The following is a 24446-nucleotide window of genomic DNA, read 5'->3' on the forward strand; positions in this document are numbered from 1 at the left end:
GTCCTTCCCTCCACCACAAAATAGCTGTAACAAGGGTGAACGATAAAAAAATTCTAAAATATAATCATTTTATATTCTAAGGTTTTGACTGCTTGCTTAATCATTTTATAAATATTTTTACTTTCCTGTGTACATTGTAAAAAATGCACAGATTAGCCAGCTTTTTCTTTGGGTAACTGTGTGCTCGGGTTTCCATAGTTTAAATTATTTAAAATTAATTTTCTGAAACAAATAAAACAAAGTAAAACAAGATTACATTTGTAAACCTTAACATTATAGTGCTAAACTTACAGCCTTCAAATTGCTAGGTGGAATATTAGTGTATTTTTTAAATGCAAGACTTTTATGTTTTTGCCTGCTAATATTCTACAAAATATAAAATGAAGATGATGCGTGAAACTTAGCTCAATAAAACTCTATTAGACCTTCATCCATTCCCTGTACAGGATCAATCTATGGTTGATAATGCTGAATTACATTATATAGTTTAGTTTTTTTTAAAGTATGGTGATTTAAAATAACAGATGTAATATAGAAACTGCATTATCAAAACACAGTTCATATTGCATTAATACATTTTTTTGTGGGGTTTAAATACATTTTAGTGTAGTCACAATGTATACAATAGAAACAACAAAAATACTAAGAATGAAAAGTGAATGAAGTGCAAAAATACTTTAAGAAAGTTAGATAAAAATGTATTCTCAGTGAAACTGCTTTGTTTGTAAAATATTTTCTGCTTTCTCTGATGTGTATGTGATGCCATTTTTATGGTTCTATAAATAAATATGTTTTGAAGAAAATATTTATATGATTTTTGATTTATTGAAAACATTATGCAAAAGATTCTTGAAGCTTTATTGGTAGGGGGTGCCTTAGAAACCACCTCTAATAATAAATACATCTATTTGACTTTTTATGTGAATGTTTTAGTAAAACTTTTAACTTTATCATTTTTCACACAGAATTTTCTAGCTTGACTGTCACATCTGAAGAAGAGAAACAAGAATCCTACAGCAGTGGCCTACGATTATCAGAAAAAACCAAAACATTTGAACTCAAGCCAGAATCTAAACGTTATTCTAGCACAATAGAAAAGAAGAAAGAAAAGGAAAAAGAGCCAGTTTTTCTTAAACAATTGTCTCACATAGAGGTTACTGTTGGAGAAATTGCTAGGTTTACCATCACGGTTACTGGTATCCCAAAACCCAGAATTCAGTGGTTTCATAATGGCATGATGTTGACTCCTTCATCAGATTATACATTTTCTCAGGAAAACGATGAGTACACATTGACTATTCACCGAGTAAAGATTGAACATGAAGGAGAGTATTCTTGCACTGCAAATAGTATACATGGTCAGTCATCTTGTAGTGCTTTTCTCCGGGTCAAGACAAAAGCAATAACAGGTGGATTAAGAAGGACATCTGCAGTAGAAAAGAGAGTTATCCAGGAATCTGCGTCCATTAAGACTGAACACAGAGTAGAGAAAACCTTCAAAGTGACTGGACAGCCCCCTCGATTTATAAAAACAATAGAACCTGCACAGTGCACAGAAGGAAGTCAAGCTAAATTTGAATACAAAGTATCAGGGGAACCTCTCCCTGAAATACAGTGGTTCAGGGGTAGCTACCAGATTCAGCCAAATATCTATTTCACAATTGTGCACAACTCTGATGGCTCTGGCTTCTTATATTTAAAAAATGTTCAGCAAGATGACAGTGGCCTTTACACTTGCAGAGCATTCAACCCAACCGGAGAAGCCTCCTGTAGTGCTGAACTGCTTGTGTTTAGGGACACATATGCTGTTTCTCGACACAAAGAGCACACAGTTGTTCAGAAGGAAATGGCTTACAAAGTTTCAACAAGTGAGCAAGCAACTGAATCCCGTCTATACATGGTAAACTTGCCAGGGGAAGCAAGAGTTAATCTCCAAGATAGACATCAGATGGTGTACACAATTGGTACAGAGGACAGACAGTCAGTAAGCAGTGAAGAGGTACGCTCATTACGGGAACTGGATATCTCAGCAGCTTCATTGCATAGGGAGCATGTTCCTACTCACCAAGCTGCCATTTTACAATCTCAAGAAGTTGAAGAGCATGTCACAGATTCAATCACTGAAGCTGTTCTTGAATCAATCGTTCCAGTGATGAGACAGCTACATACAGCGGCCTTTACTTCTTCTGTACAAGAAAGCCAAGGGTTTACAGAGCAGCACTGTGATCCAATACAAAAACCAGAAGCCATTAAACTTGAAGTATCAAAGGAAAGACCTTCAAAACTAGTTTCAGCTGTTGCTGAAGAAATAGTCCCTTTAAGTTCTGTGAAATCAGAAACTTTAAGTGACAAGAAGACAGAGCATTTGGTGCCAGGTCTTGAACCCAAGCCCATGGTATATAGCCATCAAGTGGAAAGTAAGATTCCACTTCCAAAAGAGGAATCATACATTCTTCAGATACCAGATGTTGAAAGAGGTTATAGGGTTAAAGAAGGTGTTAAAATATTATACACTGCTGTGGCATCAGAAAAGCAAAATATTTCTGAAGCCCATTCCACTGAGCTATCAGTTTCTGAAGATGCCACAAAAGCTACTGCAGTAAAAGAATTAGCTAAGCCAATTTTAATACCTGTTACTGAAATCCAAAAATCCTTACCGAAAGAACAACAATTTGTCTTAGAAAGAGCAAAGGAGGAAAAGGTCACTTTAACAAAGGACACATTATGGAAATCAGCTTTAATTGCTGAGGAAAAGCAACAGCTCAAAGGTGAACACACAGAACAAATTCCAGGATTAGAAAGTGCTGTCTCTGTTCATTCTCAAAAGGAAGAAGAACAACTGGTGCATTTGCAGGTTATAATGGAACAGGATGCATTACCAGCGGAAGGTAGATTTAGTTGTGAGGTACCACCAGAAGAACAAGCAGAAATTCGAAAAAGCCCCACTTTGATGCATACATCAATCACAGATGAACAGAAATCTATAATTTGTGAAGAGACTTCTCTGCTTTCTGCCAAAGAAAGTGCATTTTCTGTTCAACCTACAAAAGAAAGTCCAGCTAAGTTACATCTTCAGTCTGTACAGGAAGAATGTGCATTGCCAAAGGAAGGTATATTAAGCTTTGAGAAGCAAGAACCCCACAAAGCTGTTCAGAGACTCGAAAAAGCACGTAGACAGGCAGTTATAGCAGAAGAAAAAAGGGAATTTTCAGCTGATTATTCTACTGATCTTGATGTAGCAGTTAAAGGAATTCATACTGAACATACAACTGAACCTCTGCCTCAGACGTGTCTTCAAGTAATTACAGAATCCACTCAATTACCAAAGGAAAGCCCATTCACAACAGATGTGAAGCAGCAGCGTGCATTAGTGCAGAAAGAAGACCGCTGGAACATAATGCATTTAACAACAGTAGAAGAGAGCAAGGCTTTGGAAGAGGGCCACACAGATACTTTTAAGGGAATTGAAAGATTCACATGTGAGGCAAAGGTGGAACCTAAATTTCCATCTGAGCCAATTCACATTGAAGAGAAAGCAGTTACAACAGAAAGTAGTATTGTTTTAGAGGCTGCTGAACAGGACTTTGCTGACTGGATTCAGGAAGGGCAGTGCATAAGACTGCCATTGTTGACTGAAGAAAAACAAATTATAATTGGTGAACGATCTAAAGAGCTAACTAGATCAGAAGCAACAACACTTCATATAAAAACACAGACAAAAGGAGCTATGCAAGTCCATGAAATACAGGAAACTAGAGTTCTACCAAAAGAGCTTACTTTTGTTATCCAAACACCCAAATCTTTCAGTTTGGACATTAGAAAACAACTAAGAAGTGCACTGCAATCTGCAGTAGCTAGCGAACGACCTTTACTTTTGGCTGAAGTTTTAGGGTGTTTGGAAGACATAAAGATAAAGGATGTAAAAATCTGTAAAGAACCAAAATATGAAATGTTTACATACCTTATTACTACAAGCAGTTCCCCACCTATGGAAATAACGATTGCTTTTGAAGGAGAATATCCTCAGACTGCTGATCTAAAAAATGAACTTCAGGCAGCTTTTCAGTCTATTATTCATCGGGAACAGCACGTCCTGTCCTCTGAACAACCAGGGATCATGCAAATTGATAGGCCTCAAAGGTTACATGTTAGCAGTGCACCTTCCAAAGAAATGTTATCATCTGTAATAGAAACTGTTAGTTTAACTGAGTCTGTCTCAGACTTTGCACCTCCCAAAACACAGTCAGCTGCACTTAGAACCCAAGTTCAGCCATCAATCCAAACTGTAACGGCTCAAGATCGAACTTTGTTGCAGGAGTCAATTGATTCATCTTCAAAGCGTTCAATGAGTGCACAAGTGATTGAAGTAACCACAGAAACAAAAATGGATTTTCAGGAGCAGTTGTCTGTTCAGGAAGTTAAGACAGTGACAGTAAAAGGTCGTGAGAGAGATGTTGGGGTAGCAGTTATCACTACAGACATGCCTTTAGCACCAATTCCGGTTGAACAGTCTGTGGATGTTCGTATAATGCAAGAAAGAAAACAGGAAATTTTGAAAGAAGAAACAATTATATCCAAAGCCAAAGGAAAAGTGAAAGACATTCCTGTTATAACAAGGGCTCCGGAAGACATTTCTGCAGAAGAACATAGTAAAGTTACTATCAGTGTAAATGTAGCTAATGCCAAAAAGGTAAACTGGCTTTTCAATGGAAAATTGGTTTCATCTGGCAAAGAGTTCAAATGTTTAAAGGACCATGATACTTATACTCTTGTAATCAACAAAACAATCAAGGAGAACCACGAAGGAGAATATATCTGTGAGGCAGTGAATGAAGCTGGAAAGACCTCAACATCATCGAATCTCACAGTTTTCTTAAGAGGTTGGATAATGGGGATATTATAACTACTCAAAAAACTAACAATGTTTAAATTTATAACTCAAAAAATTACTTTTTTGAGTTCAATTATACTTTTAACACAAAATATATAATCTTTCACCCTTTTAACTCTTTAATCTTTGACCTTACATTTTGGTCTATCTTTCTTCTCTTTTTATCTTGAACTTTTGAAATTCTTCTTTTTAGTTATCCCATCTTACTTATCAATAGAATATAGTCTGAAGCTTTTGTGAAATATTACCTTTAATCACTTTTCATCTTGAATCTTTACTAATTCCTTTCTCAAAACTTCCATCCCCATATCCACTTCACTGTTGTTTTTCTTTTACTTATTCACCTTTTTGTTTAAAGGACATCGATTCACTTCATCATTCCCTATAATGCATATCATTTTCATCATCTGGTCCATTTTGTGCCAACCTGCACAAGAATTCAGTTGTGTGCATGCTTTGTTAGGCATCAAATCATATTTTCATCATTCACTAAGCGTTCATTTTTAAAAACGGTGATGGTTTTCTTCCTTCTAACCTCTTTTGACAGCCACTTTTTTTCACAGTCACTCCCTGGATTGCTAGTGTTTGCACCCCTATCATTTTTGTTCCAGCTGATCACCTCCCTACTTAACATTTTACACTTTATATGTGTGAATATACTAATTTTTTCTTCTTTTTTTCAAAATGTAGTTCCACCTGTTTTCAAGAAGAAAATTCAACCCCAGGAAGTCATTCTTGGAAATCCTGCAAAATTTGAGTGTGAGATTGAAGATGCACCAAACGTGACCTTTAAGTGGTTTAAAGCTGGCAGTGAGATCCGAGACGGTGACAGATGCCGAATTGTCAGCCGGTACTACATGTCCTCATTGGAAATTCCGAATCCACAACTGACAGATAGCGGTGAATATACTTGTAAAGCTTCTAATCAACATGGCAGTGACAGCTGTATGGCCTCCCTAAAAGTAGCAGGTAAGTTTACTTCTATGATTATTGGGTAGTTTAAGTGTTTTTTTGGTTTCCCAATGAGCTATTTTTTGCATGAAGCTTGATGAAATCAGGAACAAATTTCAGATAAGAAGATTTTTTATTAAATTTTGACCATGTGTTCGATTGATTGGTTTGTCATAATTCTTTTAAAGAAATTACTTCTCTTGTATTATGTGTTATAGGAATGACAATTTATTTATTATATCTTCATGGTATGTTGGGGTAGCTACATCATTTTTACAGTTTTATTCTTATAATAACGAAAAAATAATAACGCAGATTTTTATTTCTTTTTTTATCTTTTAGAAGTTTTCCCTCCAGTCTTTGTAGCTAAGCCAGAGCCAATGACTTTATTTGTGGGAAAAAGTGCAAGAATACAGTGTTTAGTGACTGGTTCTTCGCCAATGCATATTGTTTGGCAAAAAGGCAATGTTGCCATTTCTTCAGAGGCAAATTATAAGATTACAGCTGATAACAACAAACACACTCTTGAAATTCAAAATCTTCAACTTGTAGATCAGGGTATTTACTTTTGCAAAGCAACAAATGGAGTTGGAACCGACATGTGCAGTGCTGAACTGAAGGTGATCGATAAACCACATTTTGTAAAATCAATTGAACCATTGTCAGTTGCTGTCGGGCACCCTATACGACTTGAGTGCCAAGTGGATGAAGATACAGGAGTAACCATCACTTGGAGCAGAGATGGAAAAAAGCTCCATCACACCATGGATTACAAAATTATCTTTGAAGAAAAGGTAGCAATTCTTGAAATTCCAAATGCAAAGCTTAAGGACTCTGGAAACTATGTTTGCACTGCTACAAATGATGCTGGGGGCAGTACTTGCTCTTCTTCTATAATTGTACGAGGTAAGGTGTGAGTTAATTTTCCCTTTCTTATGTTAACGGATAAAAATTATTTAATGAGGGAAAATTAGCAATAATAGAAGTGTGAAAAGATAACATGTTCACAATGCAAGGTCTGTCTTTCCAGACACCTCTTTTACAGTCTTCTTAATTGGTGCCTTGGTATTCTTGGTATTGCTTGGTATTGGTGTTCTGTAATCTTCATTTCTCTAAACGTTTCTTCTTCTTGGTTCTTTCCTGTGCAGAAATCTGTTCTTTTCTCTGAATTGACTTTTTTCTTCGCATGTTACAGTATTTGTACAGTACGTACCAAGATTTATTTTTCCTGAGCATTCAATTTTAATGCCTTTAAAATACTTCCCATAGAGCCCCCATTATTTATTAAGAGGTTGGAGTCCAAGCTTCTGTGGAAACATGGTGGGACAGCACGGATGCAGTGCTCAGTGAAAGGCTCACCTGAACTTCATGCTGCCTGGTTTAAGAATGACAAGGAATTACATACAAGTGATAAATACAAGATAACCTTCACTGACTCTGTGGCAGTCTTAGAAATAAGTGATGTTAGTGTTTCTGACAGTGGAAATTACACATGTGAAGTTTTAAATGAAGCTGGTTGTGAAAGCTGCAGCACTCAAGTAACAGTAAAAGGTGTGTATTAATACATTCATCAGTTTAATTTTAACCCTTTTAGTAAGACTTATTATTCTTTGGCTATATAACATTGTTACATTCAATCTTTTCTTCCTTAGAACCCCCTTATTTTAAAAAGGAATTGAATCCGGTAGAGGTAGTGAGGGGATCTACTACAACACTTGAATGTGAGCTCGCTGGTACTGCTCCTTTTGATGTGAACTGGTTTAAAGATAAGAAACCAATTAAAACTGGTAAAAAACACAAAATTACCTGTGAAGGTGCCATTGCCTCTTTGGAAATTTCTTCATTTGAAACAATAGATGCTGGAGATTACCAGTGTTTTGTATCTAATGATGTTGGCAAAACTTCATGTAGATCTACTGCGAAGTTGAAAGGTTAGTAAGGTTAAAGAGTATGCTCTCATAAAAAAGAATATTAAATTATTGCACTTTAAACTATAAACATTTTTGTTAATAAAAATGTTCTTCAATCTAGAACCTCCCTTGTTCGTTAAGAAGATTGAAAACACTTCTGTGGTTTTGGGGGATCCTGTTAAATTGCAATCAACTTTGAAAGGCTCAGCTCCTATTTCAGTTAAATGGCTGAAGGATTCTGAGATACTGAAAGAGGATTCTAACACCAAAATTACATTTGAAAATGGAGCTGCTACTTTGAAAATAGCAACTGTTAACCCTAGCCACAGTGGCAGATATACATGTCAAGCTGAAAATGATGCTGGGTTTCAGAAATGTGAAGCTATTTTATCAGTACAAGGTTAGTGCATACCTTCATTTCAGAAGTTGAAAATTAAACATTTTTTTAGCCATGAATATATTATAATGTAAAATGCTTTGATCCCTTTTAGAGCCTGCTAAAATTGTAGAAAAAATGGCATCGATTAGTGTGACAGCTGGAGACCCAGCAACTTTGGAGTGCACTATAACAGGAAGTCCGGAACTGAAAGTAAAGTGGTTCAAAAATGGAAAAGAGATGGGTTCCAGCAGAAAATATAAAATAAGCTGCAAAGATAATATTGCCATGCTAAAGATTCTTGCTGCAGAAAAAGGGGACAGCGGAGAATATGTGGTTGAAGTGGCAAACAGTGTTGGAAAGGACAAATGTTCTTCTTCTATTACTGTGCTTGGTTAGTTCTGACCCTCTTTAATTATTGTTTCCAAGCTTTTTTTCAATAAGGTTTACTGCAGACCTAATGGATTCTGTTCTTTAAAAAGCATTTTGTTATTCATTAAACAGATCGTATCATTTCACCATCATTTACAAAACCTCTAAGAAAGGTCGATGGAATTCTAGGTACCAGTGTAAACATGGAAGGCAAAGTCTCTGGTTCTCAACCTATGACGATTTCCTGGTACAAAGATGAAAAAGAGATCTCAGCAAGTGTGAAACACCAAATGGAATTCAAAGAAAACACAGCTACACTGGGAATTAGCCGATTAGAAAAGACTGATGCTGGAATCTATACCTGCCGAGCAACAAATGCAGCAGGGAGCAAGGAGAGCAGTGGAACTGTAATTGTAAAAGGTTTGAAGAGCAACACAGATTTTTACATCTTTAAAAAAAATCTTTGAATTTATTAATGATTTCTTCAAGGTCAATCCACTGTATTAGTTCATTTAGTATATTTTAACTATAAGTTCCTCTCTTAGTTTTGATTTATGGTATTTATTCTATGGAAACACAACCTCTTTGTAGAACTTTAAACCAAACCTCTTGGTAATTTTTTTATCTTGTTATTTATTTGAGATTAAACATCTTTTTTCCTCCCCCCGAACAAAATGTAGAGCCACCTATCTTCACCGTAAAACCAGACTCGCAAGATGTAATACCTGGTTCAACTGTGATCCTGCGGAGTGCTTTTACTGGAACAGCCCCATTGTCAATTAAGTGGTTTAAGGGTGATATGGAAATGACAACTGGTGGAAGATGTTTTATCAAAAAGGAAACATCCTCAAGCTTTCTGGAACTTCATTCAGTGAAAACCTCTGATTCAGATAATTACACTTGTCAAGTTAGCAATGATGCTGGAAAGGTGACATGCACCGCTGTCTTGTTTGTGAAAGGTGCTCTTCTTCTTCTGCTTCTTTATTTCTCTTGTATTTATGCCATTCCAAATCTTCTTGCAAACTTACCAGTGCCTTTTACCTTATAGAACCTCCATCATTTGTAAAGAAGCTTGAGTCATCGAAACTCTCAATGAGTGGATCCCCTGTTGTTTTGGAATGCAAAGTAACTGGTACTCCTGAAATCAAAATTAAATGGTTCAAGAATGAAAGTGAAATCAGTATGAGTAAGAAATATCGAATGTCCTTTGACAACTCAATGGCTGTTTTGGACATTGTCAACACAGATGTTGATGACAGTGGTGATTACATTTGTGAAGCATTCAATGAAGCCGGCAGCGATCGATGTAGCAGCATGATTACAATTAAAGGTTTGATTAACTTTCTAAAATCTCTTTCTTTAAGTAAGAGAAAGTGAATGGATGTTTAAATATTTAAACATTTAAATTGTTTTTCTGTGTTTTAGAACCTCCTGAATTTACAAAGGCTTTTGAGTCAAAGGATGTTGTCAAAGGTTCTGATGTTATTTTGGAAGGCATGGTGTCTGGCTCAGCTCCTTTTGATATAATGTGGTATAAAGACAATAAACCTGTCAGGAGTGATAAAAGGCACCAGATGAGCTTGCAAAATGGTGTAGTTGCTCTTCAGATTCTGAAATGTGATGCAGCAGATGTTGGAAGTTATCAGTGTACAGTATCAAATGAAGTAGGGAAGTCTTCCTGTGACTGCAGATTAACACTGAAAGGTTGGTAGCAAATCCAAAAATTGACAGCTTGATATTTGGGAATTCCTACATTTTGAGAAATAGCAAGCAGTGGGTTTTCTAATCTTCTTGCAATGTATACTTTTGTTTTACTAGAACCTCCATCATTTGTGCAGAAGCTTGAAAACATGAGTTCCTTGGTAGGAAGTGTAATTACAATGCAATGTACCCTGAAAGGTTCAGTGCCAATCACTGTCTCCTGGATCAAGGATAATCATGAAGTGACAATCAATGAGAATGTAAAAATTTATTTTGAGGACAATGTTGCCACACTGTATATCAGTGATATTCAGACACATCATACTGGAAAGTACACATGTCAGGCAAAGAATGACGCTGGGGCTCAGAAATGCTCTGCCTCGTTAGTAGTAAAAGGTTAGTTGTAATGTACATATTTTCTACTTATTTACCGATTATTACATTGAATTTTAAAATTATGGATTTTGAACTTGTCCAGAAGAAATGGTAATGTTATTTGTAAGTATTGTTCACAGTTACTGCTTTTTATTACAGTGTACAGTGTTAATAATAAATATAAATTAAAGGAATTTGACAGACCTTGAAAAGAAAATAACTAAAGCATGTTAAAACGTTTTAGTTTGGATAGGTTTTTCATTTTTATTATATATTATTTTTATTCACCATGAATACATTCTAGAGTTAACTTTTCTATAAACAAAAATGGTCCTTGTACAAATGATTCTCTTGTTTGTCACAGAACCTGCAAACATTACTGAAAAAGCTAAGTCGATCAGTGTCACTGCTGGGGATCCAGCTGCATTGGAATGTAGATTTTCAGGAACCAAAGTACTTAAAGCTAAGTGGTTCAAGAATGGGAAGGAACTAACATCAGGCAAGAACTATAAAATCCTCACTACGGAGAAAAGCTCTTTGTTAAAGATTGTTTCAACAGAAAAGATTGATGGTGGAGAGTATACATTTGAAATTTCCAATGATGAGGGTTCCAGCACATGTCAGGCCACTATTACAGTTCTAGGTTGGTATACAGAGAAAGTAGAATTTATTTATATTTTTTAAGTTATATGGTTGGTTTAACGATACATGGCTGACATTGATTCTTGTTTTGTTGGCTAGATCAAATAATCAAGCCGTCTTTCACAAGAAAACTCAAACCAGTGGATAGTATCAAAGGATCTTTTGCCCACCTGGAATGCCTTGTGTCTGGTTCCCTCCCAATGAATGTAGTTTGGTACAAAGACGATAAAGAGATATCAACTGATGAAAAACACAAGTGCACACTTTATGAAAATACTGCATTTTTGGAAATAAGCCGTCTTGACAGTTCTGACAGTGGGACGTACTCATGCATTGCAACAAACAAAGCAGGAAGTGACCAGTGTTCTGGTTCATTAATTGTAAAAGGTTTGCAGACTTTTATGTTGTTCATCTTCATATGTTTGTTTTGCAAAGGTGACAGGGTCAATCTTATAGTGTTTAGAGTTTGCAAAGTAATTCTTGAGGGGATCACCCTAGAACTAAAAAAGAATCCAAGCAACAATGAGTAGTTTTTCAATTAAACTCCTGAATCTTAGTAAAATGTTAAAATGAAAGTAAGAGAGAACTGAAAACTGAAAGAGAAAAACCAAAGAAGACTAAGTGGACTTGCGCCACATTTCCATTCTACCAAACCATTGCTTATTCTGCCCACTTCTTAATTATTTTGGAGAAAATTCTTAAAGCCTTTAGTTGTTGAGATACACTAAAAGTTATATTTTTACAGAATATAATCTTAAAACAATTTAGTATGGATTTTTACATTGCTTAATTTTAATAAAAGCTTCCAAATATATATATATACTGTATAAGTTGCATAATTGTGTTTTTTATTTTTAAGAGCTTTCTCTCTCTCTTTAATCGTATATAGAACCACCAACCATTGTAGAAAAACCTTTGTCAAAGGATGTTTTACCTGGATCACGAGTGCAGTTTAAAGTTCTTTTTGGTGGCACTCCACCATTGACCATAAAGTGGTTTAAAAACAATAAGGAGCTTGTGTCTGGATCCTCTTGCTCTGTCTGGAAGGATAACACAGCAAGCTTGCTGGAACTCTTCTCTGCAAAGGCTTCAGACTCTGGAGATTACTCTTTTGAGATCAGTAATGACGTTGGCTCTGACGCTTGTAAAGCAACACTCTTTGTCAAAGGTTCTTATTTAATCTTTAATCTTTTTCTCAATTATTGTGGTATTCCACTTAAGTCATCTACCATGTTGTGATATTTTATGCATGCTTTTATTTTTAGAACCTCCAAAATTCACACAGAGGCCTGAAAGCATAGCACTGTTGAAGCCAGGACAAAGCAAGACATTTGAATGCCGGGTGGTAGGCACCCCTGAAATAAAAGTTTGCTGGTTTAGAGATGGAAATGAAATAAGTCCCAGTGGCAAATATAAAATGTCCTTTGATAACTCCCTGGTGAGTTTGGAAGTTATCGGGGCTGACATGGGAGACAGTGGAATTTATGTCTGTGAGGCACGCAATGACGCTGGTAGTGAAAGTTGCAGCATTGAACTGAATGTAAAAGGTTAGTATACAGAGATTGGAATTCTGCAGTTTTGATATCAGTTGTGTTTTTCTTAAAAAGGGTAAGTGTATCTGCTGAACCTGATTAATTCTTTCTTTTTTCAGAACCTCCTGTGTTTATAAAGGAATTATTACCCACTGAGGTTGTAAAGGCTTCTGATTTGTTGCTTGAATGCCAAGTAATTGGTACAGCCCCATTTGAAGTTAACTGGTATAAGGATGCTAAAGAAATCAGAAGCAGTAAGAGGCATACAATTTCACAGTCAAATGGTATTGTTAACCTACATATTCTGAAATGTGACACTTTAGACGCTGGTGAATACCAGTGTACTGTAGCAAATGAAGTGGGAAGTTGCTCCTGCAGGGCAGTGATACGAATGAAAGGTTAGTACTTACATAAACACCAAACTATTGGTTTTGTTGGGTTGTAATATTTTTTTATTAAACTTAGCTAAGAAACATTTCTGTATCTTATTAAACCCAGAACCACCATCATTTGTGAAGAAGGTCCAAAATGTTGCCACGGTTTTAGGAAATTCAGCTCAATTTCAGTGCACTGTGACTGGATCACCTCCTTTGTCAGTAAAATGGCAGAAAGATGAAGAATGGGTCTTGGAAGGTCCTAATATTGAGATGAAATTTGAGAACAATGTTGCTTCTTTGCAAATTGCTGTAGTAGAAGCAAGTCATGGTGGGAGATATACTTGCCAGCTTATGAATGATGCAGGCATGGTAAAGTGCTTTGCTACTCTGTTGGTGCAAGGTTAGTTTTTTTTTTCTTTGTTGTATTGTTGCTTGACTGACACAGATTTATTCAATTTAATATTTTTTTATTATATCTTATTTATAACATTCTAATTTATATTATTTTTCAGAACCTGCCCAAATTACAGAGAAACCTGAGGCAATAAGTGTAACTGCAGGTGATCCTGTCAGTTTAGATTGTAAAGTTGCAGGCACCCCTGAACTCAAAGTTAAATGGTTTAAAGATGACAAAGAGCTTACACCTAGCAGGAAACATAAAATCAGTTTCCTGAATAATTTGGGAAGCCTTAACATTCAGTCTGCACAAATTGATGATGATGGGGAATATACCTTTGAGGTCTGCAATGACATTGGAAGCTGCAGTTGTAAAATGTATTTGACCGTTCTAGGTTGGTGCTTAATTTATTTGTTTTAAAGTATGAAGAATCATTCATATAAAATAAAATTGGAGATGCAATCCTTACATTTTTTTTGTATTGTATACAGAACAAGTAATAGCTCCATCCTTCCTCAAACCACTGACGGAAATGCAACACATTTTGGGATCTTTTGTTCGAATGGAGTGCAAAATTACTGGTTCACTTCCTATAAGTGTGGAATGGGAAAAGGACGGCACTCTCATATCTGGTAGAACAAAATATAATCTTGCCCATGAACTGAACACTGTGTCCTTGGAGATTGAGCACTTAGAGAAAACTGATGCGGGGATGTACACTTGTAAACTATCAAACGAAGCAGGAAGCTGTGAATGCAATGGTGCACTAGTGGTTAAAGGTCAGAATAAATATTATTTAATTTGAGAATTTTTTCAATCTCTTTTTTTCCTTTTCAAATCACTGACTCTTCTTGATTACTGCTGAAGGTGTCTGTTGCTTATTGTAGTTCATTCTTTCTTTTTTCTTAATACACTTTTAGAGCCACCAGGTTTTGTGGTGAAACCAGAACCACAGACCGTTCTTCCTCTTTCTACGGTACATTTTAAGAGCACCTTAAAGGGAACACCTCCTTTTACAGTGAAATGGTTGAAGGACGACAAAGAAATAATAACTGGACCAACCTGCATTATTGGACTGGAGGGCCTCTCTTGCTTTTTAGATCTTTATTCTGTTGGAGTTTCACAAAGTGGAATTTATACTTGTCAAGTTAGCAATGATGCTGGTACAGCAACCTGTACAACAAACTTACTTGTAAAAGGTTTGAACTTCTTATTTTCTTGCATCATTTATGCCATCTTCATCATTTTCCACTTCCGCTTTTACTGTGCTTATTAATTTTGTCAATTCTGTTGCAGGCTCTTAACTTAAACATCTTAAACCAAAGCCATTTTTCTTATCCATATCTTCACAATCTTCTTTGTTCCTTTCATGTCCTCTTATGGTTTTATTCATGTTTATCTTGCTATTGACTTGTGTCTTAATATTTTGGTTTTGCAGAACCTCCGACATTTGTTACGAAACTTGAGTCTTCAAAGGTTGTGAAGCAGCATGAAAAGTTGCACCTTGAATGCAAAGTATCTGGATCACCTGAACTGCAAATTTCTTGGTTCAGAAATGACAATAAGATCACAGAGAATGAAAATTTCAGAATATCCTTCATCAACTCTGTGGCAGTTTTTGAAATTGTGTCAGCAACCCTTGATGACAGTGGAGACTACACCTGTGAAGCTCAGAATGATGCTGGGAGTGTCAGCTGCAGCACTACACTGACAGTAAAAGGTCAGGAAGTGGAATGAATAATGTTTTATTTGTAAATTCTGAAAAGTTCTAGAAAGTTAAGTGACTTTTGGTCTAAATGTTCTCCTATTCCTTATCCAGCTAATTGAATTGGTTACAACTGTTGAAATAATCTCTTTTTTTCTAGTAAATTAGGAGAGAACAGAATTTACTTTTGTACATTTAGAAAAGGAAGCTGTTTATTTTACAAATAATTCAACTAGTTTTATAAAAGTTTGTAAAGATACACTTAAGTTAAATTAAATAATACATTATTTGAAAAAGAAGAAAAACATTTCTCAGAAAATCGCAAAACAGTGCGGGGCTAACTTACTGAAATATATGAATCACTGTTGCCTTTTCCAGAACCACCAACTTTCTTCAAAGTACCTGAACCCCTGGAGGGCATGAAAGGCAAAGATGTTAGTCTTGAATGTGAACTTTCAGGTTCAGCACCTTTTGATATTACCTGGTACAAAGACAAAAGGCAAATTAAAGACAGTAAAAAGTACAAAGTCACCCATGAGGGATACCATGCTACTTTGCACATTCTGAGTCTTGAGGCTTCTGATGTTGGTGAATATCAATGCAAAGCAGCAAACAATGTGGGAAGTGAAAGTTGCACTTGCATTGTAAAACTCAAAGGTTAGTATAGATGTGAATATGAACTGATGTTTAATGTTCACTATACTGTTTTACAATACTCTTATTAATCTTGGTCTTCTTAAACTATTCAGAGCCACCTGTGTTTGTGAAGAAACTTTCAAATGTGACTGCTGTCTCTGGAGAAGAAATAACTTTAGGTGCTACTATTAAAGGATCACAACCAATTACCGTGTCTTGGATTAAAGGCAAGGAAGATGTTCTTCGAGAGAGTGAAAATACCAAAATCTCCTATGAAAAGAATGTGGTAGCTCTGAAGATATTTAATGCAGAACCAAAAAATGCTGGCAAATACATTTGCCAGATAAGAAATGATGCAGGAATGGTGGAATGTATGGCATCCTTAGCTGTTTTAGGTTAGTACAAGAAATTTAAAAAAATACATGCTCTTTTTATTTCTTATTTCATTATGGCCCATTGTTTTTAACATGTATGTCTTAGTAAGCAAATAAACTTGAATGTCTTTCAGAACCTGCCTCAATCGTGGAAAAACCAGAACCCATCCGTGTTACAGCAGGGGATCCTGCAGCATTAGAATGTACTGTGGTTGGTACACCAGAGCTGAAAGCAAAATGGTTTAAGGATGGTAAAGAGTTGGCATCTGGCCGTAAATATAAGATTACATTTTCAAAAATGGTTTCCACTCTTAAGATTTTGTCTGCAGAAAAAGGGGACACTGGAGAGTATATGTTTGAGATAAACAACAATGTTGGCAGTGACAGCTGTAAAACATCTGTTACTGTTTTAGGTTAGTAATTACAATCTTCTCTTGCTCCACAATTACAAATTTATGGAAATGTCTCTTTGTTTTCTTTAAGAAGCTCATCTTTAATAACCTTTCTCTAAACAGATAAAATTATACCTCCTACATTCACAAGGAAATTAAAGAACACTACTGCAGTTTTGGGAACAGCTGGAAAGTTGGACTGCAAAGTATCTGGATCTCCACCATTATCTCTTTTTTGGTTCCATAATGGGGAAGAGATAGCAGATGGAATAAAACATCAGGTTACATTCAGTGAAAATACATGCACTTTAAAAATTCAGACCCTAGAATTATCAGATGCTGGACATTATGAATGCAAAGCAACTAATAGTGCTGGGTCTGATGAATGCAGTGCTTCTTTGATTGTAAAAGGTCAGTAAATACACACGATTTTGACTCATATCTTATAATAAAAATGTGATTTCTTAAATGCCCTTCAAAGCATTCATCTTTGTATTTCTTAAATTAATTGTTTATCCTTTTTGACTTTACATCTTGGATGCCTTTTTTTTCTTGATTTAGAGCCTCCATCTTTTGTGAAAAAGCCAGAACCTTTGGAAGCTCTACCTGGGTCCAATGTTACATTTATGGGGATTGTTGCTGGAACCCCTCCACTTAAACTGAAATGGTTCAGGGGCAGCACAGAAATTGTTTCTGGAAGACACTATGCAATTTCTTTACAAGACACAGTAGCAACCCTGGAACTGTTCAAAGTAGACTCATCAAAAACTGGAGAGTATACCTGTGAGATAAGTAATGATGCTGGAAAGGATAGTTGCACAACAAACCTGTTGGTGAAAGGTTGGTTAATGTATTGTTTTAAAGGGAATGCTTTATTTATGGAAAATTCTGTGTTGCTCTTGATCTGTCTAGCTATGAAAGTATTTCTTTTAATTTATTCCTATATTGTTTTCTTTAGAATCTGCACACTTTTTGAAGAAATTGAAGGATTCTAGTGTTGAAAAGGGGAAATCTCTGTTTCTTGAGTGTACATATTCTGGGACTCCACAAATATCTGTGACATGGAGAAAGGATGACATTGAAATTACATCTTCAGATAAATACAATATAACAACTACAGAGACGTCCTGCATCTTGGAGTATATTCACAGTGACAAAGATGCTGGTGGAAAATACTCTTGTGAAGTTGTAAATGAAGCTGGAAGTGATACTTGTGAAGCTGTAGTCTCAATATTAGGTTTGTGTATCTTACTTTAACCATATCTAAACATTACCACCATTTAAAGCTGTTTGAATACATCTTTTATCTGAATTTATTTCCTTCTTTAGAACCTCCATTTTTTATTCAAAATTTGGAAGCAATGGATGTGACTGTGGGAGATGCAGTTTGCTTGAAATGCCAATTAGGAGGAACACCTGAAATTAAAGTGTCTTGGTATAAAGGAGATTCAAAACTGCGATCTAGTCCTACATGCAAAATGGAGTTCACCAAAGGCATTGCCTCTTTGAAACTAAGCAAGGTTGTCAAAAATGACTTTGGAGAATACACCTGTAAAGCTGAAAACAAAATAGGTTCAACTTCTTCAAGTGCCTCTTTAACAGTACAAGGTGACAATCTACTTTCTTTTCAAAGTCTTGCATTTAATTTCTGTAAAGTCACATTTCTTTAACAATTAACAATTCTTTTCCAGATATCAAAACACCACCTACCTTTACAAGAAAAATTACAAGTCTTCAACAGACTGAAGGCCTTCCAGTTAGATTTGAGTGTCGTGTTTCTGGGTCCTCTCCTATTGAGGTTTCTTGGCTTAAAGATGGTGAACCTTTGCCAAGAGATGAGGAATTCACATCCTCTTTTACTGATAATTCTGCAGTCTTAGAAATTTCTAAAAGTGAAATGAAACACTCAGGGGAGTATACTTGTGTGGCTTCTAATATTGTTGGATCTGCCTCTTGTAGAGCAAAGCTTACACTTCAAGGTTTGTTGCATCTTGGTTTTATTAATAATAATTTTTTAACTTACATTATCTTTCATCATTCTTGAAACACTTGTAAGTATATTGATGTCTCAATTTCTTTCTTGTGTTATTCTTTCATTTAACTTTTTAGAACCACGGTTTCCTCCTGTATTTGATAAACAATTGTTTCCCTTGGCTGTGTCTGTGGGAGACTGTGTTGAACTTGAGTGTCATTTGACTGGATCTTTACCCATCAAAGTTACGTGGTCAAAGGACAACAAAGACATCCGTGCAGGAGGAAATTACAAGATCACATGTGTTGACAACACACCACATCTTACGATTCTGAGAGCAGATAAGGCTGACTCTGGCCAATATTCTTGTCATGCTAGTAATGATATTGGAAAGGATTCTTGTTCAACTCAAGTTACTGTGAAAGGTATTTCCTAACAGGTTCTTTTTCTTTTATGATTTTAACTTCATGTTGGTTTTATATTGTTCATTTCTTAAATGTTTAGATTATCTAGTGTTCCGAATTTTCATTTTCTTTGGATTATAATCTTGAAGTGATTATTTTCTTGGTTTACTTGTTTGTTGCAGAACGCAAAATACCACCTACCTTCACAAAAAAGCCTTCAGAATCCATTGAGGACACTGAAGGAAAACTTGTCAAACTAGAAGGCCGCGTTTCTGGTTCCCAGCCAATGAGTATAAGCTGGTTTAAGGATGAAGAAGAAATTCAAATATCGGACAGTTATGATGTGTCATTCAAAAACAACGTAGTGCAATTGAACATTAAGAAAGCCACACTGTCCGATTCAGGCTCTTACTTTTGCAAAGTGTCAAATGAAGCTGGAACAGCCTCATGTATTGCATCTGTGCTTATTAAAGGTTAGTTTCCATGGAATTTCTTGTGACTTTCATATTTTCTATTTTCTTCATACTGTTCTATATACTGTTTTTCTACCATGCTTATTTGTATGATATACCTTTTCTTTTAGAGCTTTGCAACACTTCTTACTTTATAATGATGTCTTCTGCATTTTGGATATACATTTAATTTGGACTACAATTATAGTTTAAACGTCTATATGGTTTAATGATATATACTTACCAGCATTTATATCTTTAAATCGTGCTGAAAAATGACATTAAGCTTTATCTTAATATTAATTAATTTTCTTAATGTTAATTAACTTTCTCAGTTTTCTTTGCCAGTGAGTTTGTTTTGAGGTTGTTATCTTCCTTTCAATTCCAGAACTTAAAAGGCCTCCAGTTTTTGATCTGCCTCTTAAATCAATAACACTTAATGAAGGTGAGAAGCTACAATTAGGTTGCCACATGCAAGGATCTGAGCCAATCAGGATACAGTGGTTGAAGGACAGGAAAGAAATCAAATCTTCAGATAAGTGCAGTATGATTTATGCTGATGGTGCTGCCACATTGGAAATAAGTGCTGCAACTAGAACAGATTCTGGTGATTATTTATGCAAAGCAACCAATGAGGCTGGAAGTGATTCTTGCAAGGCCAAAGTGACTGTAAAAGGTAAAATTCTTCTGTTTTCCAACATGTGATTTGTGTGCCTGTATTAAAGGCTGCTTTTCCTTTCATCATGAATAGTTTCTTATACTTACTGATCTCTTTGCGTTTCATCTTTGCACAATTTAAGACATTACTTCTTGCTTAAAAGTAATTTTCAGTAAGTAAATTTTAGAGCTCATGTCATATTCATATTTTGCTTGATCTGAAGAATCATTATGTTAGGAAAAAGCATTGAAGGAAAGAGTACTTTCCTTTTTTTCTGTCTTTTTCTTTACATTGAAACAAACACAACCTCTTTATATTGAAAACATCTTAAACTGAGCTGATTTATAGTAATACAAATGTGTAAGGATATTGCACTCTTCTTCTTAACTGAGATTGATTGTAGGTAAAGTGTTCTCAATGTGTTATGTAGTCTAATTAAAGCACTGATTTGACTTTTGATTTAGATAAAAAACCAGGAGCACCTACACCTGTTGAAGGAGTACCTTCCCCTGCCAAACCTCCAAAATTGGACAACCTGTTTTTCATTGATGAACCTAAGAGCACCAAAGCGTCAGAAAGTAGGTGCCACTATAATTATCTTATAAAACACAAATGTTTTAAATTTCCCTCAATGGATAATTCTTATTTCTTGCTGTTGCTTTATGTTTATTTCTAGAGGGCACTGCAACTTTCATTGCCAAAGTTGGTGGAGATCCCATTCCAAATGTAAAATGGATGAAGGGAAAATGGAGGCAGATCAATCATGGAGGACGTATAGTGGTCGAGCAGAAGGGACAAGAGGCCAAACTTGAAATCAAAGAAGTGACCAGAACTGATTCTGGACAGTACAGATGCATTGCTTCAAACAACTTTGGAGAAATTGAATGCAGTACCAGTCTTGAGGTGGAAGAGAAAAAAGAAATTGTAGTTGAAGGAGACTTCCGAGCAAAACTGAAGAAGTATGTAAAGTTTCTTGATTGTTGTCGATATTAAACACATTTCCCACATTACATGTGCATTTTCACAAATATTTAAGGAATTCTAATAATAAGTTAATACGAAAGACAATTAAGTTGTAGTTGTGACACATCTTTGTTTTATTTGTGTTTAGAGTCTCTTCCAAGCAAAAGGAACAACCAGAAGAACCAGAGATTGATATCGTTGAGCTACTGAAGAACGTTGACCCCAAAGAGTATGAAAAATATGCTCGTATGTACGGAATCACAGATTACCGTGGTCTTCTTCAGGCAATTGAACAAATAAAGAAAATGCGTGAAGAGGAAACTCACAGAGTAGTAAGTAGCCACGAAATGTACAGTTTAAAAACTCAAAAAAAATACTATGACTCTTTTTATAACTCAGAAAGGGCATACTTTGTAAACCTCAAATAGATATTATTTGAGGTTTCTTTAAATTATGCTCTGTTGTTTATCACAATGTTTCCTGGTGCAGGAGGAGCACTGTACGTGCTGGTTTTCTTTCCATTTAAAGTCTAAACCTCCAGTTCTTATTGATGACTTAACTTTTCTGACTGCTTGCTGGGATTTTTCTTGAACATTCTTCTTCAGTCATTCCTGAGTGTCAAAAATAATTTGCTTCAAAAGTACCCTTTTCATTCAACAACTTCAGCAGACAGAACGTTACGACTTTTTCGCCTCACTTCAAGTTTCCTACTGTTATTACTGACCAAACAGCACTAACTATCTGATCCATTTATGATGAACAGACAGTGGGAGTGATATTATTTGAAACCAAACTTCAATGAGCATTTTTCCTTTTTCAGAAGTTCAGAGCAGACATGGTATTCCTCCGGGACCAGGACTAGAAACTACAAATCTATCAATACAAGGGGGAATCACTGTTAGACACAGTAAAGCATAAACATATTGATATGCCCCATCAAATGTGCATTTGAAAAACAATTTAACAATCCACAGTGTGGAAACTATTGGAAACACTAATGTTATTATTTACTGTTTAAATAAAAAAATATATATTTAATATATTGATAGTTCAGGTGGGTAGCTGCATCAGCATGCATAGGCTGCAAAGGAACAAGTAATAGGTTTATTCCATGCTGAAAAAAAGAAGAAAGAGTACACAACGTTTTGGCCGTGGAGCCTTCTTCAGGTATGAGAGAGACAGGGCAGTAGGCAAAGGTAAAGTAGCGGGAGAACAAAGGTTGGGAGGGAGGAGGAGTGAGAGGTGGGAACAGGGGACAGAAAGAGAGGCCAATCAAGAGGTGTGAAGTCAGAATGGGTGCAGAGAGGTGTGAAATGAAACTTCAAATGAATGGAGAAAATTTAAAAGAACAGTAGTCTGTCGTTAAGAGAAGGGAGAATGTGTGATACTATCTGCAGAATAATTTTGGTTTCAGTGGTCTTTCTGATGTATGAGTTCAGAAAACCGTCTTTGAGAACACAGACGGAGAGATTAGAGTGGTCGTGGCTGTCAGAGGTGAAATGAGAAACAGTGGCCTTGGAGAGATCTTTAATCTTCACAGCCCTGACGTGTTCTCTGAAGCGATCTCCGAGTCTACTTCCTGTTTCTCCAATGTAGATGGCTGGGCATTTACTGCAAGAGATACAGTAAATAAGGTTGCTGGAGGTACAAGGTGCTGTCTGGGTGATCCGGAATTGTCCTGAGGGCCTGAGGGCGATCAGAAAAGAGGGCCCCAATGGAGGGATCATCCTGTAGGATGGAAAAGTTGTGGTTAATGGTCCTTGGGATAGGAAGTGTGTTAGGGTGGTGAGGAAGCACCAAAGGAATGCAGTTGTTACTGCGGGAGTTCCTGATCGGGTTGATGGTCCAGGGGGTGTTTTTGGCTTGGGCAAGGGCCCTGATAATCACACTGCTGGGGTATCCTCTGTTGATGAAAAAGGAATACATTTCGAGGGCTTGGTTCTCGAAGTCGATGTCGTCGCTGCATAATCGTCGTAGCCTAAGGAACTGTGAAAAAGGAAGAGTGTTTTTAGTGTGGTTGGGGTGAAATGAGCTGTACAGGAGGTACCTGTGTGAATCCGTGTGTTTGTAATAAAATGAAGTGGACAGTCGGGGGTAGTTGATGGAGAAGTTGATGTCTAGAAACGGAAGAGTAGTGGAAGATATGTTAACTGTATATTTGAGGGACGGGTGGAAGTTGGTGAAATGGTGCAGGAAGAACTCAAGCTGATCGTTGGAGCATGTGGCGGTACCGACGCAGTCATCAATATATTGTTTGTAGAGGTCAGGGACATAGCCAGTGTAGGAAGCAAAGAAGCGTTCTTCTACCCAGCCGACAAAAATATTGGCATAGCTGGGTCCCATTCTGGTGTCCATGGCAACTCCACTAACCTGTTGGTAAAAAAGATTATTGAAAGAGAATGCATTCAGTGTGAGGACCAATTCTGCAAGGCATACCAGGGTGTGGGTGGGTGGATCAAGCACTGTGCGTTTGTCCAGTGTGTGCTTGAGGGCTATAAGGCTGTCATTATGGGGAATGATGGTGTACAGAGATGTGATGTCCATGGTAAAATGTAACATTCGGTACCCTGAAATTGGAAATCATTAAAAAGTTGGAGCGCGTGGTTGGTGTCTTTGATGTATAAGGGAAGATTGATAATTAAATTTATTTACAACTGGAGTCTCTAGTTGTTTTAAGGTTCTGATATAGTAGATGGATTGTGACCATCAAGGTTGGTGTTATAGAAAACTTTAGTTGTGAATGTTAATGCAAAGCAAGTGCTTTCCTTGGGAATTGCTGAAGACGTTATCAATCTTGCTCAAGGCTCTCTTTTGGTATACATATTCACCATTTTTCCAGAGCACTTGCAATTTTAAAATTAATTAAAGAGGGGCAGCATGTTGGCACAGTGGTTAGCATTGCCACTTCACAGCACTCAGATCCTGGATTCAATTCTGGATTCAGGGTGCTATCTGTGTGGAGTTTGTATGTTCTCCCTGTCTTTGTGTGGGTTTCCTTCAGGTGCATTGGTTTTCTCCTACAGTCCACAAACTTACTAGTAGGTTAAATGGCTTCTGGAAAACTGGTACTAGTGCATGTCTGTGTTTGTCTGCCTGCCCCACAATGGACTGGTGTTCTATGCAGGATGTATCTTGCCTTGTGCCTGTAGCTTACCAGGATCTGGCTTCCCCACAACTCTGAATTGGATAAAGTGATTAGAAAATTGATGGATGAATAGTAAAAGAGAGGTGTTCAAGCTATTTCAATTCCTTTATTTTAATTTTATTTTTTTCCATTAGAAAGAAATTACTTTGAAAAGGCTTGACTACATAACCTACTATACATTGATTTTTGGATTCAAAGAATTCTAGAACACAAACAAAGAA

At 36.3% G+C, this 24446-nt stretch overlaps 1 protein-coding gene across 1 annotated transcript in view; it reads left to right on the forward strand.

Moving 5' to 3' along the window:
- Positions 1 to 24446, forward strand: part of ttn.2 (titin, tandem duplicate 2) — a 171351-nt gene that overhangs the window by 36171 nt on the left and 110734 nt on the right. The window contains exons 44-79 of the mRNA XM_015358879.2: positions 966 to 4880; positions 5582 to 5860; positions 6185 to 6748; positions 7112 to 7393; positions 7495 to 7773; positions 7874 to 8152; positions 8244 to 8522; positions 8633 to 8920; positions 9181 to 9459; positions 9549 to 9830; positions 9926 to 10204; positions 10319 to 10597; positions 10941 to 11219; positions 11318 to 11605; positions 12108 to 12386; positions 12484 to 12765; positions 12870 to 13148; positions 13249 to 13527; positions 13640 to 13918; positions 14016 to 14303; positions 14445 to 14723; positions 14963 to 15244; positions 15608 to 15886; positions 15979 to 16260; positions 16374 to 16652; positions 16755 to 17042; positions 17193 to 17471; positions 17590 to 17868; positions 17961 to 18239; positions 18323 to 18610; positions 18741 to 19028; positions 19190 to 19480; positions 19848 to 20135; positions 20582 to 20695; positions 20794 to 21076; positions 21229 to 21412. Of these exons, the coding sequence (XP_015214365.2) occupies positions 966 to 4880; positions 5582 to 5860; positions 6185 to 6748; positions 7112 to 7393; positions 7495 to 7773; positions 7874 to 8152; positions 8244 to 8522; positions 8633 to 8920; positions 9181 to 9459; positions 9549 to 9830; positions 9926 to 10204; positions 10319 to 10597; positions 10941 to 11219; positions 11318 to 11605; positions 12108 to 12386; positions 12484 to 12765; positions 12870 to 13148; positions 13249 to 13527; positions 13640 to 13918; positions 14016 to 14303; positions 14445 to 14723; positions 14963 to 15244; positions 15608 to 15886; positions 15979 to 16260; positions 16374 to 16652; positions 16755 to 17042; positions 17193 to 17471; positions 17590 to 17868; positions 17961 to 18239; positions 18323 to 18610; positions 18741 to 19028; positions 19190 to 19480; positions 19848 to 20135; positions 20582 to 20695; positions 20794 to 21076; positions 21229 to 21412 (13799 nt within the window). The remainder of the gene's footprint in view (positions 1 to 965; positions 4881 to 5581; positions 5861 to 6184; positions 6749 to 7111; positions 7394 to 7494; positions 7774 to 7873; positions 8153 to 8243; positions 8523 to 8632; positions 8921 to 9180; positions 9460 to 9548; positions 9831 to 9925; positions 10205 to 10318; positions 10598 to 10940; positions 11220 to 11317; positions 11606 to 12107; positions 12387 to 12483; positions 12766 to 12869; positions 13149 to 13248; positions 13528 to 13639; positions 13919 to 14015; positions 14304 to 14444; positions 14724 to 14962; positions 15245 to 15607; positions 15887 to 15978; positions 16261 to 16373; positions 16653 to 16754; positions 17043 to 17192; positions 17472 to 17589; positions 17869 to 17960; positions 18240 to 18322; positions 18611 to 18740; positions 19029 to 19189; positions 19481 to 19847; positions 20136 to 20581; positions 20696 to 20793; positions 21077 to 21228; positions 21413 to 24446) is intronic.

Source organism: Lepisosteus oculatus, chromosome 12, assembly GCF_040954835.1.
Source record: "Lepisosteus oculatus isolate fLepOcu1 chromosome 12, fLepOcu1.hap2, whole genome shotgun sequence".
Taxonomy (NCBI): domain Eukaryota; kingdom Metazoa; phylum Chordata; class Actinopteri; order Semionotiformes; family Lepisosteidae; genus Lepisosteus; species Lepisosteus oculatus.